The following is a 14,797-nucleotide window of genomic DNA, read 5'->3' on the forward strand; positions in this document are numbered from 1 at the left end:
TTGAGAATTTGGATCTCAGGCTGCTTCAAGCAGTCATTATGCTCCTGGAGTGAGCCTTGGAAGGAACAGAGGGAGAGGCACTCAGAGCCTGGGTGACATATGGGAGCCCCTGGATCAGCCCTATGCTTGGGATCATCTGCACTTCATGGTCAGTTAAGCCAAAACATTTCCTTCTTTCCTTAGCTAGTTGGAAGTTGAGTTTTTTCACATGTAACCAAGAGTTGTAACTAATATCCCGAATGTCAAACCTTTAATAGTGTGTGAGTAAATGATAAGGACTATGGAAAGCTTCTTCAACCAAACTGGTATCCAGGGTCATTTTCAAGGGAATTTTTGATAGCTCATCTTACCCTAATAATTTATAGCCTCTTAATGCTTAATGAAATATAGAGACATCATTTGTAGTGATTCTAATAGATGTTCCTCTTACTAAGGATTTTTAATATGTTCGCATACATCTGTCAATATTTGTTGACGTCCAAAGCACGAGTTCCAAGGAAGCCTCAATGTTAACTGCTACTGCTGAGTTATAATATTAATAATAGTACAGAGGCCTGACCTTAATTACAGTAAGTTCTTATAAGTCAGGTAAGCTCTCTTGTCCATTAGCTTGCAGTTGACTCATTACAATATTTCTTGTTAAGTACACAGTTTTCCAAATATTGGAACCAGTTACAAACCTTTTTAAGAAACTTCCCTTTAACAAAAGGGAAGATTATATATTGCTACTCTCAATGTGATGTAGAAAATCTAGGTAATCTAAGATTCCTATTTATTTGGCATGATATACCAAATAATAAAGGATGGTCAAGTTTGTTAGACCTATGGAAATATCCAGAAAATTCAGGAAGAGTTTACAGGTCAAGGCTGGAAGCAATTTTATTCTATTCTCTCATGACAACAGTCTTCCCTAACTTCTTCTTCTGAGATGGATGTTTGTGACAAGTTTTGGGAGCAAGAATGACATCAGACAGTACTGAAATCTTGGAACTTATCAACACTTTGTTAAAAAGGGCCTTTCTCCCTGAGTGAGAACTACATAGCACCTTGAGCTAATGTAAATTTCCATATTGGATGCCATTCACCAATAAAGTCTCTGAAAGTTCTGCAATTCAGTGATCTCTGTCATGTTTTAAATATCTTTAGGATCCCCAGAAGATCATAATTAGTGAGGAGATAGATTTTTGGAATCAAGGAGGCAGAGTGTGCAACAAAATATATAGAGCCATTATAAAATCTCACTAATTGCAATTAAATGGGAGAAAGGTGATATGAATTCATGACAATTATTTTTATAATAGTGAAAGCTTTATGGATGTCACTAAAGAAAAAGGGAAAAGCACTATTATAGGATAAAATTTAATGAACAGATTTGATTTATTTGTAATTGACAGATTGTTTTAAATACTTTAAGCTTCTAAGTTACCTGAAAGCAGTATGCATCTTAGAGAACTTACTAGTACAAGTCAGTTGGAGTTTATTTTGTCTAATAATGGTCCTGCTCTTAGAACCATTATTCACAGAAACAGAAAATTAAATGTCCACTGGTTTCTGGAACTTTATAAATCATGAACTGGTGGTATCTGAATTCCACTAATTATACTTAAGAATCTAATAGGCTTGAGGTGCAGACCTGTACTCTGATCTTATTCTGATAGTAAAATCTTATGTGAGAAGGGGTTTTCTTTCTACAGGCTTGAGGTAGATGACACCCCCTCAGAATATGAGGGAGATTGTGGTTCTCAATCGACTGACCTACCACTTGCTAGAATGTTCGCATTTGGGGATCTCTAGCTTCACTCTGCTGACTCAGCAGTGCCTCTGATTTGGTTTTACAGAGATGAATTTCAAGGAAAATGTCACCTAGATTTTATTTCAAATTACCCTGAGGATCAGTACATTCTACCGATGGCCCAAAATGCCATAATCTACTGTTATGATATGCGACTTAGAGAAGGTAAATGTCCTGTCAACCACAATCTCTCTTTATTATTTTTAAGGAGGGCTAGTTTCCATTATCAAAAGCAGATAAGGAATACCAACACTCATTTGTCATTCAAAATGAATACTTCCTTAGCTGGGAATGAATGAAAACCATCATGGGGTAGGTTTGTTTTTTTAATAGTAGCAATAAAGTCACAACTCAAGGTCAGGGAAAACTCAACTGTGGTTCCACTGGGTTTCTTATACTTTTTGTATAGGTTGGATGACAATTTTCGAACAGGAACTTGGGCTTTCAAATACATTTTCTCCCCTAAAACAGAGACAAGGAAAAAGAAACCTGACATTTTTTCCTCATCTTCTAAAATGGCAATCAGTTATTACATTACCACCGCACAGATTTTAGATCCAGTGTGAGGTAGTCTTTCCTTACCCACACTTTTATGCACTTAATCCCACCTCACAGGAAGGTCTGTGGCATGTGACAAGCAGGCCATTAAATGACGTAGGGAGTGAGTGTGCGCAGATAGGCACCAACAGCACAGCTAGGCCTTTTTCTTCTCATGGGTTCTGGGTAAGAAATGCTAAAAGGACCAACTTGTCATTTAGGATTTCAAGCCAAAGGATGATGAGATTTCTCGGCATGGTCAGCTCCTAGACACTTTTAAGTCAAAATAGGACCCAAACGAAACTCATCTCCTTCCTATGAAAATTGATCACCCTTTTGTCTTTTCCATGTCTCCAAGAACCACCATCCATTTAGTAGGATGAGCCACAGGAAGGTCATGCATAGCTGAATATAGGCAATTTCAAACAGATCAGCCTTATTATCTGTTCAGGTCAGAAACCTGGGTGAAATCTTTATCACCTCACTTGGCCAATTCAACTCTTAATAGCAGCCAGTCATGAGGACTGATAAATACTACTTCTTGGGGAGGTTCTGAATCCATCTTTAGGGCACCCACAATAGCCTACCTCATCAGCAACTGGCCTAGTGATTCTACTGGCCACACTGCAATGAACTAGCGTGTCCACTTTAAAATACAAGTCAGATCATGCCACTTCCTGGCTAGAAATCAGTCAACGGCTTCTCAATGTCCTTAATAACGCAAAGACCAGACAATGCAACCGCTACTGACCTCTTCATCCCATCTTGCTCTGTGCTCCAGTTCCTCTCCCTTCTGTCATTACCTCAAACATGCTTCTTCCCAACTCAGGGCCTTTGAACATACTGCTCCATCTGCTTGGTGCCTTCTTCTCTCTCATTGCCAGCCAGGCCCTTTCCACTCAGTGATCCCCACTTCTCCTGTGTTCATGCCTCAGTATAAATGCAATGCCCCAAAGACCTCTCTCTGACTAGTGTGGAATCCCAGGTTACACATATATCCATGAGATGTCATTGTAGATCATACTTCCAGTTACCTGTTCAGGGCCCTGCTAGGCTCAAACTCCAAGGGAGCAAGGCTATCACTAACTCGTTCACTACCGTTCTGCCATCACTAACCCAGGGCCTAGTACTTAACGGGCACCAAGTAAATGTTTGCCGAAAGCACAAATCTCACCAATGTCAAGACTGCAATTCATGAGTCAAAGGTGCCATCTTTGCTCCATGATAGACATAGGTTTTGATGTATCTTCAGTGAGGGATGTCTGGGAGCTCAGTCGATTAAGCATCTGATTTCAGCTCAACGTGATATCACGGTTTATGAGTTCGAGCCCCACCTTGGTTTCTGTGCTGACAGCTCCGAGCCTGCTTTGAATTCTGTGTCTCCCTCTCTCTCTGTTCCTACCCTACTCATGCTCTGTCTCTCTCTCAAAAAATAAACACTAAAATTTTTTTTGATGTAGCTTCAGTGATTTTTCTATTTAGAATTTTTAGAAAGGAAACAAAAGCATTCAATTAAAAAATTCAAAAGTGAAAGCCTGAACCAGAACTCTGGGCCTTTTCTGAATTACTCCCTAGCATGGCTACAACTGGCAGTAGTTATTGTTATAAGAGAAATAATAATAATCAAAGCAAACATCTATTGAGGGCCAACTATGTGCCAAACCAATGGAGAAACATGAGGCCTGGATCAGGTGGGGGGTTTACTGAAGTTCACAGAGGTAGTAAATGTAGGACCAAAGTCACAAAGACTCATAATACAAGACACGCTTAGGATGGATGCTCTTAGTCCCTCAATCTTTTGGAAAGACACTTTTTTTAAAGTTTACTTATTTATTTTGAGGGAGAGAGAGAAAGAGAAAGAGAGGCAGAAAAAGGCAAACAGCGAGGAGAGAGAGAATCCTAAGCAGACTCTGCACTGGAAGCACAGAGCCTGACGTAGGGATTGAACCCACAAACCGTGAGTTCATGACCTGAACCAATATCAAAAGTTGGACACTCAACTAACTGAGCCACCCAGGTGCCCCCGGGAAGACAACTTCTTGAACACAGGAACCCTTTCTCTATATCTTGAAGAGTAAGAGACTCAACTATGGAATGAATCTAAGAAACACATGTTCAGCTTTAAGGAAAATGTCTCTCAACACACACCAGTTAATTTCACCATGTTTGCAAGAGCAGTTCTGTCTTGAGCAGCACCTTATTTACAGCTCGTGTTCCTACCGGAAGAAAGAGCCTCTGGGCAGCACACGGTTTGAATAATTTCTTCCATTCCTGAGGGTTTCCAACCGAAAATGTGATGGGGTAGATTCGGTGCTCAAACTTCTTTGTATACGAGTCAGGCCACTGCCGTAACTAAAAAACAAGGAATACAAGAAGAGGGTGATTAGGCCCCAGAGATATGGAAAACATCTGAAGCTTCTGGATGTTCAAGTGAACACTATGCAGGCAGCTTATAGAAAATCTAACTTCACCGCTGCTGTTAATGCTCAATGAATGAAAGACCATGGCTAGAAATAAAAATAAATAAATAAATAACATCCAAACTTGGCAAGGGTGTTAGGAGGCTGACACATAAATAATGTAAGAGGAGTGTAAATTTGAGTAAATTTCCAAGAGGGCACTTTGGAAAGTGGCAGTAACCAACCTCAAAAGATAAAGGCACAAAAGTTTCAACACAACCTACTTTGTAATAAAAAAGAAATCCTTGGGGCACCTGGGTGGCTCAGTCGGTTAAGCGTCCGACTTCAGCTCAGGTCATGATCACACGGTTCATGGGTTCGAGCCGCGCGTCAGGCTCTGTGCTGACGGCTAGCTCAGAGCCTGGAGCCTGCTTCAGATTCTGTGTCTCCCTCTCTCTCTGACCCTCCCCTGCTCACACTGTCTCTCTCTCAGAAATAAATAAAACATTAAAAAAAAAATCCTTGTGAACAAACTAAATGACCAATAAGTGGGAAAATTAATTATGATAGAACTATACAATAGACTACTGTAACAGTTAAAATAAAATAGATCTATATTCGCTGGCATGGAAGAAATATTTATGATAGATACTCAGGTTTTAGATAAAGCAAAATACACAAGAAATTTCTTAATGTGTTTCTTAAAGGGAAATTATATGCACATATATTTTATATGGAGACAAAAATCTGGACAGATGGACACTAAATTGTTAAAAGTGGGCACCTGTGGAGGTGGTTGTAGTAGTTTCATTTTCTAAGTTTATTTCTGTGTTCTTCATAACTTTTACAGTGAGTATATATTGTTTCTTTGCATATGTTAATTTCATGATAAAATCATTTCCTTAACAGGCTTTAGTTTTCAATGCAGTTTTATGTTTACAGAAAAACTAAGTGGGAAGCATAGAGTTCCCAACTACCCTCTCTTCTTCCCCTCTCCACCCCCACCCCCACCCCCAGTTTCCTCTATTATCTACATCTTACATTACTGTGGTATGTTTGTTCCAAATGATGGACCAACATCAATATGTTAGTAAGCAAAGTCCATAGCTAACCTTAGGGTTCACTCATTCTAGGGATTTGGACAAATGCATGATGGCAGGTACCCACTGCGGCAGAATAGTTTCAGCACCCTAAAAATCCCCTCCCCCTCCCTCCCACTGAATTCCTACAACCACTGATTTTTTTTTTTTTTAAGTTTATTTGGTGAGACAGAGAGAGAGAGAGACAGGACTCCAAGGAGACACCAGGCTGCCAACCTAGAGTACAATGCGGGGCTCAAACTCACAAACCGTGAGATGGTGACGTGAGCCAGAATCAAGAGCCAGCCGTCCAACTGACAGAGCCACCCAGGCACCCCAACAACCACTTATTATTTTACTGTCTCTTAGTTTTGCCTTTTCCAGAACATGATATCGTTGGAGTCATACAGTACATAGCGTGTTCAGATTGGCTTCTTATACAGAGTAGTATGCATTTAAGGTTTCTCCATGTCTTTTTGTGGATTGATAGCTTATTTATTTTTTAGCGCTGAATAACATTCCATTGTATGTTTTTTTAGCACTGAATAACATTCCGTTGTACATACAACGGTTTGTTTCTACATTTATCCATAGAAAGATATATTGATCGCTTCCAGTTTGGGGTGATTTACAAATAACACTACTCTAAACATTCATGTGCAGGTTTTTGGGTGGACAATTTTTCAGTTCATATAGATAAATGCCAAAGAATGCCGTTGCTGGAGTGTGTGGTCAGTCTCCATCTAGCTAAGAAATTGTCAAACTGCTCTCCAAAGGGGCTGTGCTGTTTTGTGTTCCCATGAGCAATGAGTGAGATTTTCTGTTGCTGCACATCCTCGACAGCATTTGGTGTTGTGGATTTTAGCCAGTCTGACAGGCATGTAGCGGTATCTCACTGTCTTCATCTGCAGCTCCCCAAGGACATACGATGTTGAGCATCCTTTGGTATGCTTATCTACTTCCCCACTGACACAATGGTTCTATTTCTAAGAATTTTCTTTTTTTTAAAAATTTTTTAATAGTTTATTTATTTTTGAGACAGAGAGAGACAGAGCATGAGCGGGAGAGGGGTAGAGAGAGAAGGAGACACAGAATCCAAAACAGGCTCCAGGCTCTGAGCTGGCAGTCAGCACAGAGCCTGACATGGGGCTCGAACCCACAAACCGGAGATCATGACCTGAGCCAAAGTCGGACGCCGAACCAGCTGAGCTACCCAAGTGCCTCACTTCTAAGAATTTTCTATGGAAAAATTCCAAATGTACATTTATATTTATGACAAGGTTGTTTATCATAATGTTGTAACAGTGAAAAGTTGGAAACAACCTAAATAACAATCTGGTTAAATAAGCTCTGGGGTTTGTCTCCAGAACCGAATATGATGTAGCAACTAATGACAACATTGTACAATGAGGGTTGGCAAGCCTTTGGTACTACAATGATCAAATCCAACCAAATCCAAAGCACACGAGCCAAGAATGATTTGACATTTTTAAATAGCTAAAAAACAAAAACAAAAAACAAACGTAATATCCTGTGACATGTGAAAATGACATGAGATTTGAATTTCAGTGTCCATAAGTAAAAGTTTTATGGGAACACTGCCACACCTAATTATTTACATATTTCTATGGCTGCTTTGACATTGAACATCAAAGTTGAGTAGTTATGAGACCACACAGCATGCAAAGCCTAAAAAAGTTACTGTCTGGTCTTTTACATAAGAAAGCAGCTAATGCCAGTTTTAGAAGAAATTCAAAAATGTAAAATTCAGTGATATAAAAGGGAATGTAAGATTCAATCCCATTTCTGATGTTTATAAGAAAAGGAATCTAAATAAATACACAAATATTGCCCTCCCTGACCATGAATAGGATGGTTGATTCTTTTCATTTATAATTTTATGATTTTTTAATAAGGTACATACAATGGTCACATAAAAATGTTTGAAGCGGGGCACCTGGGTGGCTCAGTTGGTTAGGTGTCTGACTTCTGATTTCAGCTCAGGTCATCAGGTTCGTGAGTTCAAGCCCCATGCTGGGCTCCCTGGAGTCTGCCTGTGATTCTTTCTCTCCTTCTCTCTCTGCACCTCCCTAGCTGGCACAAACGCACACATACTCTCTCTCTCTCAAAATAAATAAACTTTAAAAATAAATAAATAACTTTGCAGTTTTGAGATGGATATATGGGAGGGAAATCTCAGAATGAGAGGAAGAGCGAAAAAGGACTTAATAACTGATTTATGAAGGCCACTGGCCAATCAGAACCCACAGAAGGCACAAACACTCAGCACAACTGCATTGACACATCAGAAGTGACATGGGGCACAAACAGTGCAACAGTACTGACCACTCGGAATGGACACCAGGCACAAATCCTCAGTAGAACGGTGTCATGGCACCACAGAATCAGCCCTGGAAGGGAACGGAAAGGTCCCGTGGTCTGTTGGTTTCCTTGACTCCTTGATCTTTAGGACCCTACCTTCTAGATGGGTTTATCTACCTTTGCCAATCTATGTCATTTAACTGCAATGTTCAGTCTTTCTACATTTGTTTCAACACATGTATCTGAATTGCATACCAACCCCAGCCATTGAAAGTTCCTGCTGACTCCTAATCCTGGGGCAGAATCACACACACACACACACTCGCACACACACACACACACACACACACAGAGGATGCTGCCATCCCACTGGCCCCACCTATCACCGGAATGGAACGGTAGTGATCCCCACTTCCATGTCCCACTTTCCCTGACAGATGAGCCAAACCTAAGGCACATGTCTGATTCGCCAGCTACCTGGAGAGGCAAGGAAATCAACCAGCTGCCATTTTCAGCTTCTATATTGGGAGATGACAAAAACCAAGGAAACTCCTTGGTAAACATCACCAGGTATACTGTACTCACACAGCTCAAAATTTTTTAAGAAGTCTACTTAAAATTAGTAGAATTCACCCATAAACATCTCCCAGAGGACTCATGATGTCAACTGGCACTTTGTTTTGTGTTCTGCTCTAAAACATATGGCCCTGAGCTTCACGGGAAGTCATCACAAGAAACTGGATATTCCCACAATGCCTCTGTTTTGTACGGGACACTTTTGAGAAGGGGCACATCGCTTGCCCCTCCACACCAGCATCTCCTGTGGCTTCGCACAAGCTAACCGCTGCTGATCTACTACTTCAGGGCAAACAAAGTTCCCAACCTACAGATGTTCCCAAGGATCTCTGTGGAATGAAAGAATAAATAGATGATCTGAGTCAGCCTCACAAGTATGCTCCGTAATAACAGTAAGATTCATTTGCCCTTTGATACAGATGAAGAGACTGTGACCGAGAGAAGTTCTGTAACTTACAGAAGAGACGACGTTTTGTAGCTAAACTGGGATGAGGCCATATGCCCTGCCTGTCTTTTAACACCGAGTACAATTTCCTTTGTTAGTTGAGCTTTGCTGGTCTAACAAAAACCTGAGGAAATGAGCCACCAAAGGGATAAAGTCATCAGAGCAATTCAAATCCTTTTTCAGACTCAGTGATTCTCACATGCAATTCAGTTCCTAATTTATAATGTGCCCATTACTATGGCTTAGAGCAAATTACCCCCAAACTTACTAGTATAAAACCGCCATCTATTATGCTCACAGATTCCACGGATCAGGTATTCGGATGAGGCACAGAGGGGTGGCTTACCCTTCTAGCTTCACGGCTAGAATCTCTGAAAGCTAGAGACTGAAAGCTTCTGAAATTCAGGCCCCTTGCGGGCCTGCCAGTGGAGACTAGCTGTGGGCTGGAGACCTCAGCTCCTCTCTGGGTGGGTGTCCCCACATGGTCCCTCCATATGGGCTGCTGTGGGCTTCCTCACCACGTGCTGGCAAGTTTCCTGGGGCAGCCAAGCCAAGAAAGAGCGAGGGAGCAGCTGTACCCTTTCCACACCCTAGCATCAAACCTCACCTGAACATTACAGTTAGCGTGCTCTCTTTTATACATACATGCGTACGACATGTGTAGATGCATAAGCATTAGCTGTTCCCTCATAACGATTCATCCCCAAAACTTAGTAGCTCAAAACCACAAAAACGTATTCTCTCATGTAGTTTCTTAGTGTCAAAACTCTGCAAGCCACCCAGCTTTGGTCTGGCTTGGGTCTCTCCTGAGGGTGCAGTCCAAGTTCTGACTGGGGCAACAGTCCTCTGAAGGCTTGATGGGGCGGGACCTTCTATCGCCAAGCTCACTCATGTGAGTGTTACAAGAAGCTTTCATCCCTTATCATGTCAATCCCTACATGCGCTGCTCTGCCATGAAAGTGGCTTACTCCACAGCAAGAGACCCGAGAGGAGACTGAATGTGACCAAGATAGAAAGCACAGTGTCTTTTAAAACCTAATCTCAGAACTGATGTCACGTTGCGGCCTCTCTATGCTGCTGGTCACAGAGGCCAACCTTGGGTCAGTGAAGGAGGAAAGCACGTGAGGATGCAAACAACACAACGTGGGGCCGCTGGGGGCTTCTCTGGAAAATACGATCTGCCCCATATACATAATTATACACACCGCATCTTCCTTCCCCTCATCTCTTCTTTTTTTTTTTTTTAATATTTTTATTTATTTCTAGGAGAGAGAGAGAGAGAGACAGCGTGAGCAGGGGAGGGTCAGAGACAGAGGGAGTCACAGACTGAAACAGGCTCCAGGCTCTGAGCTGGAAGTCAGCACAGAGCCCGACACGGGGCCCGAACCCACGAACTGCGAGATCATGACCTAAGCGAAAGTCAGACGCTTAACCGACTAAGCCACCCAGGCGCCCCTCCCCTCATCTCTTCTAAGTTCAAGTCTCTTTTGTTCTGCTCCATCTCACGTCCCAGCTTCTAGCACACAGTGGGTCTCAATAAATACTTGTTCGGTGGATGTTGTGTAAGACATCGCTAGAGTTCATGCACAGAGCCAGTTTTTCCTGCCTTCCTGCACACTGAGTACTTCTCAGGCCCTTGCCACTGGGTGAACCTCGTGACTGCTTCTGGACAGTTACATGCGAGCAGAAAAGACTCACGTCACTGTCAAGTTGAGGGAGTGAAACGCATAGCCATGAACCACTTGTCTCTTTCTCTTCTGTGTGGCATCCCAAGAACTTCAGAGGCCAAGTGTTCTAGCAGGTGCAACTCAAAGCATGAACAGTCTTGGGGCGCCCTGCTGGCTCAGTCAGAGGAACATGTGACTCTTGATCTCAGGGTTGTGAATTTGAGCTCCAGGTTGGGTGTAGACATTACTAAAAAAAATAAATAAACTTAAAAATAAAAAAGAGCATGAACAGTCTTTCTTTGTCTTCTTCGGTCCTGGACCTGAGTGTGTGTGTGAGACATGTAAGCAGGCACGGGGTAAGTTTCTGAGCTTTTCGGGAGGTGTTTCAGCAGTCTGACCTAGCCTATCCCGATTCCAGAAATCTTAGCTCTTTGATCAATGCTACCAGCTTCAAGTTACAGACAGGGGAGCTGAAGCTCTAAAAGGCCACCACACTTGCCAGAGATCAAGTAGCAGGTGCACAGTGGAGCTGAGGCTTGCATTTGAGTCTTCTGCCTACTAGTTCAAGATGGAGTATGGTACAGTGAGTTAAGCTCATGGAGGTTCAAGTCTGTGACCTTGAAGTGACACCTGATGAGCAAATCACTAACACTCTCTAAGCCTCGATGATCTGTTTGCCAAACAGAGACATGAGTGCTACCTTCTCTCAAGGGTTAAAGAAGAGTACATCACACATCAGAAGCCCTTGATAAATGATAATGACCATCATCGTCTCCTTTCCCCACAGCTTCAGAGCAGCAAACCATGTGTGTTCCATCCCCTTTACTTTCCTTTGACTCAGATCTTTTTCAAGGCAGTTTCCAATCAATTTCAAAGCTTCGAGACTATTTGTTCTTCGGCTTCCCTTGGTGAGGATGTCAAGGTGATATTTTTCTTTAGGAAACATAACACATTTTCTAGCTTTCTGTTATTAGCCTTTCTCTGCTCGACATGCTTCTTTGGCATTTCTCATTAGTGCGGCCAGCCTGGTGACAGGAGACTGCCCTGCTGACCCAAGTCAGGAGACACAGAGCAAAACACGGTCTCACTCTACCAGCACTCGGGGACTTACCACAAGGGTAAACTTCCGAGACAAAGCAAAGTTTGGTCTGCAAAGTCACACACGTACCTAGACTGAGGAGAAGAGGTAGTTGCAAAGCTCTCCTTGTGTACGGGTAAAAATCATTACTTGTTCCTCAGTATAGTAAGAGTCAAATAAAAAAGGATCCAGATATATAACAAGATACTGTGCAGTCACCAGAAAAGATGAGGTAAGAATGTGCGACCTGGAATGATGCTGACAATATGGTTTTAAGGGAGGGGAAGCAAGTTCCAGAACAATGCATAGAGAATAACCTTGATTTTGTAAAAGAAATACACTTTAATCTAGGCCCATACAATTGTATGTGTTAAACATGTAGATAGTTAATTTTTTTTTGGTGCAAAAAGTGATTTTATTAAAGCACAGGGACAGGACCCACAGGCAGGAATAGCTCCCCAAACATGCAGATGTTTATATACACAAATACACATGTATACACATATACATATAGTCACACAGGTACACACCCACACATCTGTACATGAAAAAACATGGAAGAATAACTCAAAATTGGTAACTCTGATAGCTTCCTGTGTGAGACTCAGGGTAGAAAGGACTCCTACCTTTTAATTCATAACATCTATATCATTTGAATTTATTTTAATGAACATCTATTATTCACCATTCAAAACACATATATAAGTAGATTTTTTTGAAAAAGCTACCTGTCCCCCAAATGGGAATAGTGTTAATGACACCAGAGGCTCAAGCTCTGGGTCAAGGGCTTCGAGGGCATCATCTCGAAGAACCCTTATGGTATCTCTGTAAGGCAGGTGTAACCATCCCTGCATTATAAATAAGAACAGTAAGGCTCCGAGTGAGGAGTTTATGGCCACACGGCTGAGCCCACAGCAAAAATACATTAGCAACCAGGATATGCATTTCCCAAAATGCACCGTGTCTGCCCTCAGTAATATGACGCCGCCATTTCCACACATTCACCTGCTTATCAAACTCGGGCTTCAGAGAGTCTTCCGTGAAGATGTGGAACTGCATCTTCCTGTGGCTAAAGAGTACGGCTGATTTGAGCATGACCAGTGTCTCCTCCAGCCGGTTGCCACAGGCCACCACAGCCAAGTGGATCCAGAGCTCTCGAGGCAGCACAGCCTGGAAACTTCTGAGTTCTCCAGGCCTCCTAGGAAGAAGAAAAACAAGTTACAGCTATTACTAAACTCATTAAAAGAAAAAAAAAAAAAACAGCTAGTGAATCGTTGGAACATTTCAAAACATGAACAGGCACAATCTGTTATATTTTATAAAGTGATAAGCATTTTGACAATTCTTCCTGCTTAGAGAAAAATACCATTTATTCCCATATTTATCCTGGCAATGGCAGGATGAGTCACTGTTTGGCCTGCCTTAGGTGTCTGAGACTTTTTCTGCCCCACTCAGCTGTCGAGTGCCTGCTGGCTGCCGAATGGCCCATGTTTGGAAATAGCATTGCTAAGCTTCAACAGCTGACACAGGGGTTGTGGCGCTCACACTCACACAGGCCACGCAAATTAGATTTGAACGCAACATGAACAGAATGAGGGTGGGTCGTGGCTTTCCCATGTGAAACGAGCAACATGATACTTCCATCATCTGGATGGTTTTAGGTTGCGGTGGAATGCATGACCACCGCACCCAAGGAAAATCATGCGAGTCCGGGAGGTGAGCAAAGAAAAGAACACATGCGCCTCCGTGACATCTTCAGAGAGTCTGGAAGAAACAGGTGTTAATCCTAACCGTCTCGCTCAAGATGGCTGAGGTGGTAGATTGGAAATTCAGCCTCCAGCATGTAAGTCATATTAATGAGAAACAGGCAGGAGAGGAGACAGGTTGAGCTGAAAATTACCAAGGTATCAGATACTGAGTCAACAGCTGAGAGGGGAATAGGGTCCAAGAGTCCAGAATCATCATCCAGCTATTTCCTTGTAATAAAAGATTTGTTCCAGACAAGGAGACGCAGCCAACCCTCAAACACACCACTGAGAGACATTTGCAGGCAAGTTGGAAGGAGCTGGCCTGGAAAAGGTACCCTGAGACAAATGAAACTAATTTACTTGCACAAAAGAGTTGGAGGCCAGGGAAACTTGGACGAGGAATGCTACCTTCCTTCCAAAACTTTCGAGTCCAATCAGTGCACTGCTCCATTATCCACTGCTCTGTTGAATAATGGCGGTCTTGCTCCAGATTTCTTTCATCAGGAGGAGAGGTGAAGACGTGGGTGGAGCTTTCTGATTTGGTTACTTACGAGCATGCTTAGTGGAGGCTCAACTAAGCTCAGATGCCCAGAGATACTCAGATTCCACTGACTTCAGGGATCAAAGGAAGACACCTGAGATGTCCTAAGCATCTCCCAATGTTGCCCTCTTCTCTTCGTCCTCCTGCTGTGACCTGACGAGGCCACCATCTTCTCCCACTTCGATCACTCTGACAGCTCCCTCGATGGTCCACCTGCCGCCAGTCTTATCCTTAACTCCCACCTTCTGATTTCTTCTTGCTGGCACCAGAGTGATGTTCTTCTAAAACTCAATTAGGATTGCATTATTCTTTTGATTAAAATAAGGTAAGGGCTCCTGACTGCCCTCAAGATTGGGTCCAAACTGATGATCGTGGCTCCTATTTGTATCTCTAGCAACTGCCTCCAGCACCCCCAGCCTCAGTGGACAGCCATTCATAACTGTAGCCACAGTCACATATTCATACTTTCCATCCATTTTTATTTCTGGTCAGCAGACTGCTGGGTTGTCTCCAGGTCTTGGCACATGTATTCTCTCTGTCTCTTTTTCTTTTTCTTTTTCTTTTTCTTTTTCTGTGTGTGTGTATGTGTGTGTGTGTGTGTGTGTCTCAGATA

At 42.4% G+C, this 14,797-nt stretch overlaps 1 protein-coding gene across 1 annotated transcript in view; it reads right to left on the bottom strand.

The window, feature by feature from the left end:
* Nucleotides 1-14,797, bottom strand: part of GXYLT2 (glucoside xylosyltransferase 2) — a 90,672-nt gene that overhangs the window by 55,443 nt on the left and 20,432 nt on the right. The window contains exons 2-3 of the mRNA XM_039230568.1: nucleotides 12,901-13,093; nucleotides 4,550-4,681 (exon numbers count right to left, since the gene is read on the bottom strand). Coding sequence (XP_039086499.1) covers nucleotides 4,550-4,681; nucleotides 12,901-13,093 — 325 coding nt within the window. The remainder of the gene's footprint in view (nucleotides 1-4,549; nucleotides 4,682-12,900; nucleotides 13,094-14,797) is intronic.

The sequence above is a fragment of the Hyaena hyaena genome, unplaced genomic scaffold, assembly GCF_003009895.1.
Source record: "Hyaena hyaena isolate Hyena2069 unplaced genomic scaffold, ASM300989v1 scaffold_48, whole genome shotgun sequence".
In the NCBI taxonomy this organism is placed as follows: Eukaryota; Metazoa; Chordata; class Mammalia; order Carnivora; family Hyaenidae; genus Hyaena; species Hyaena hyaena.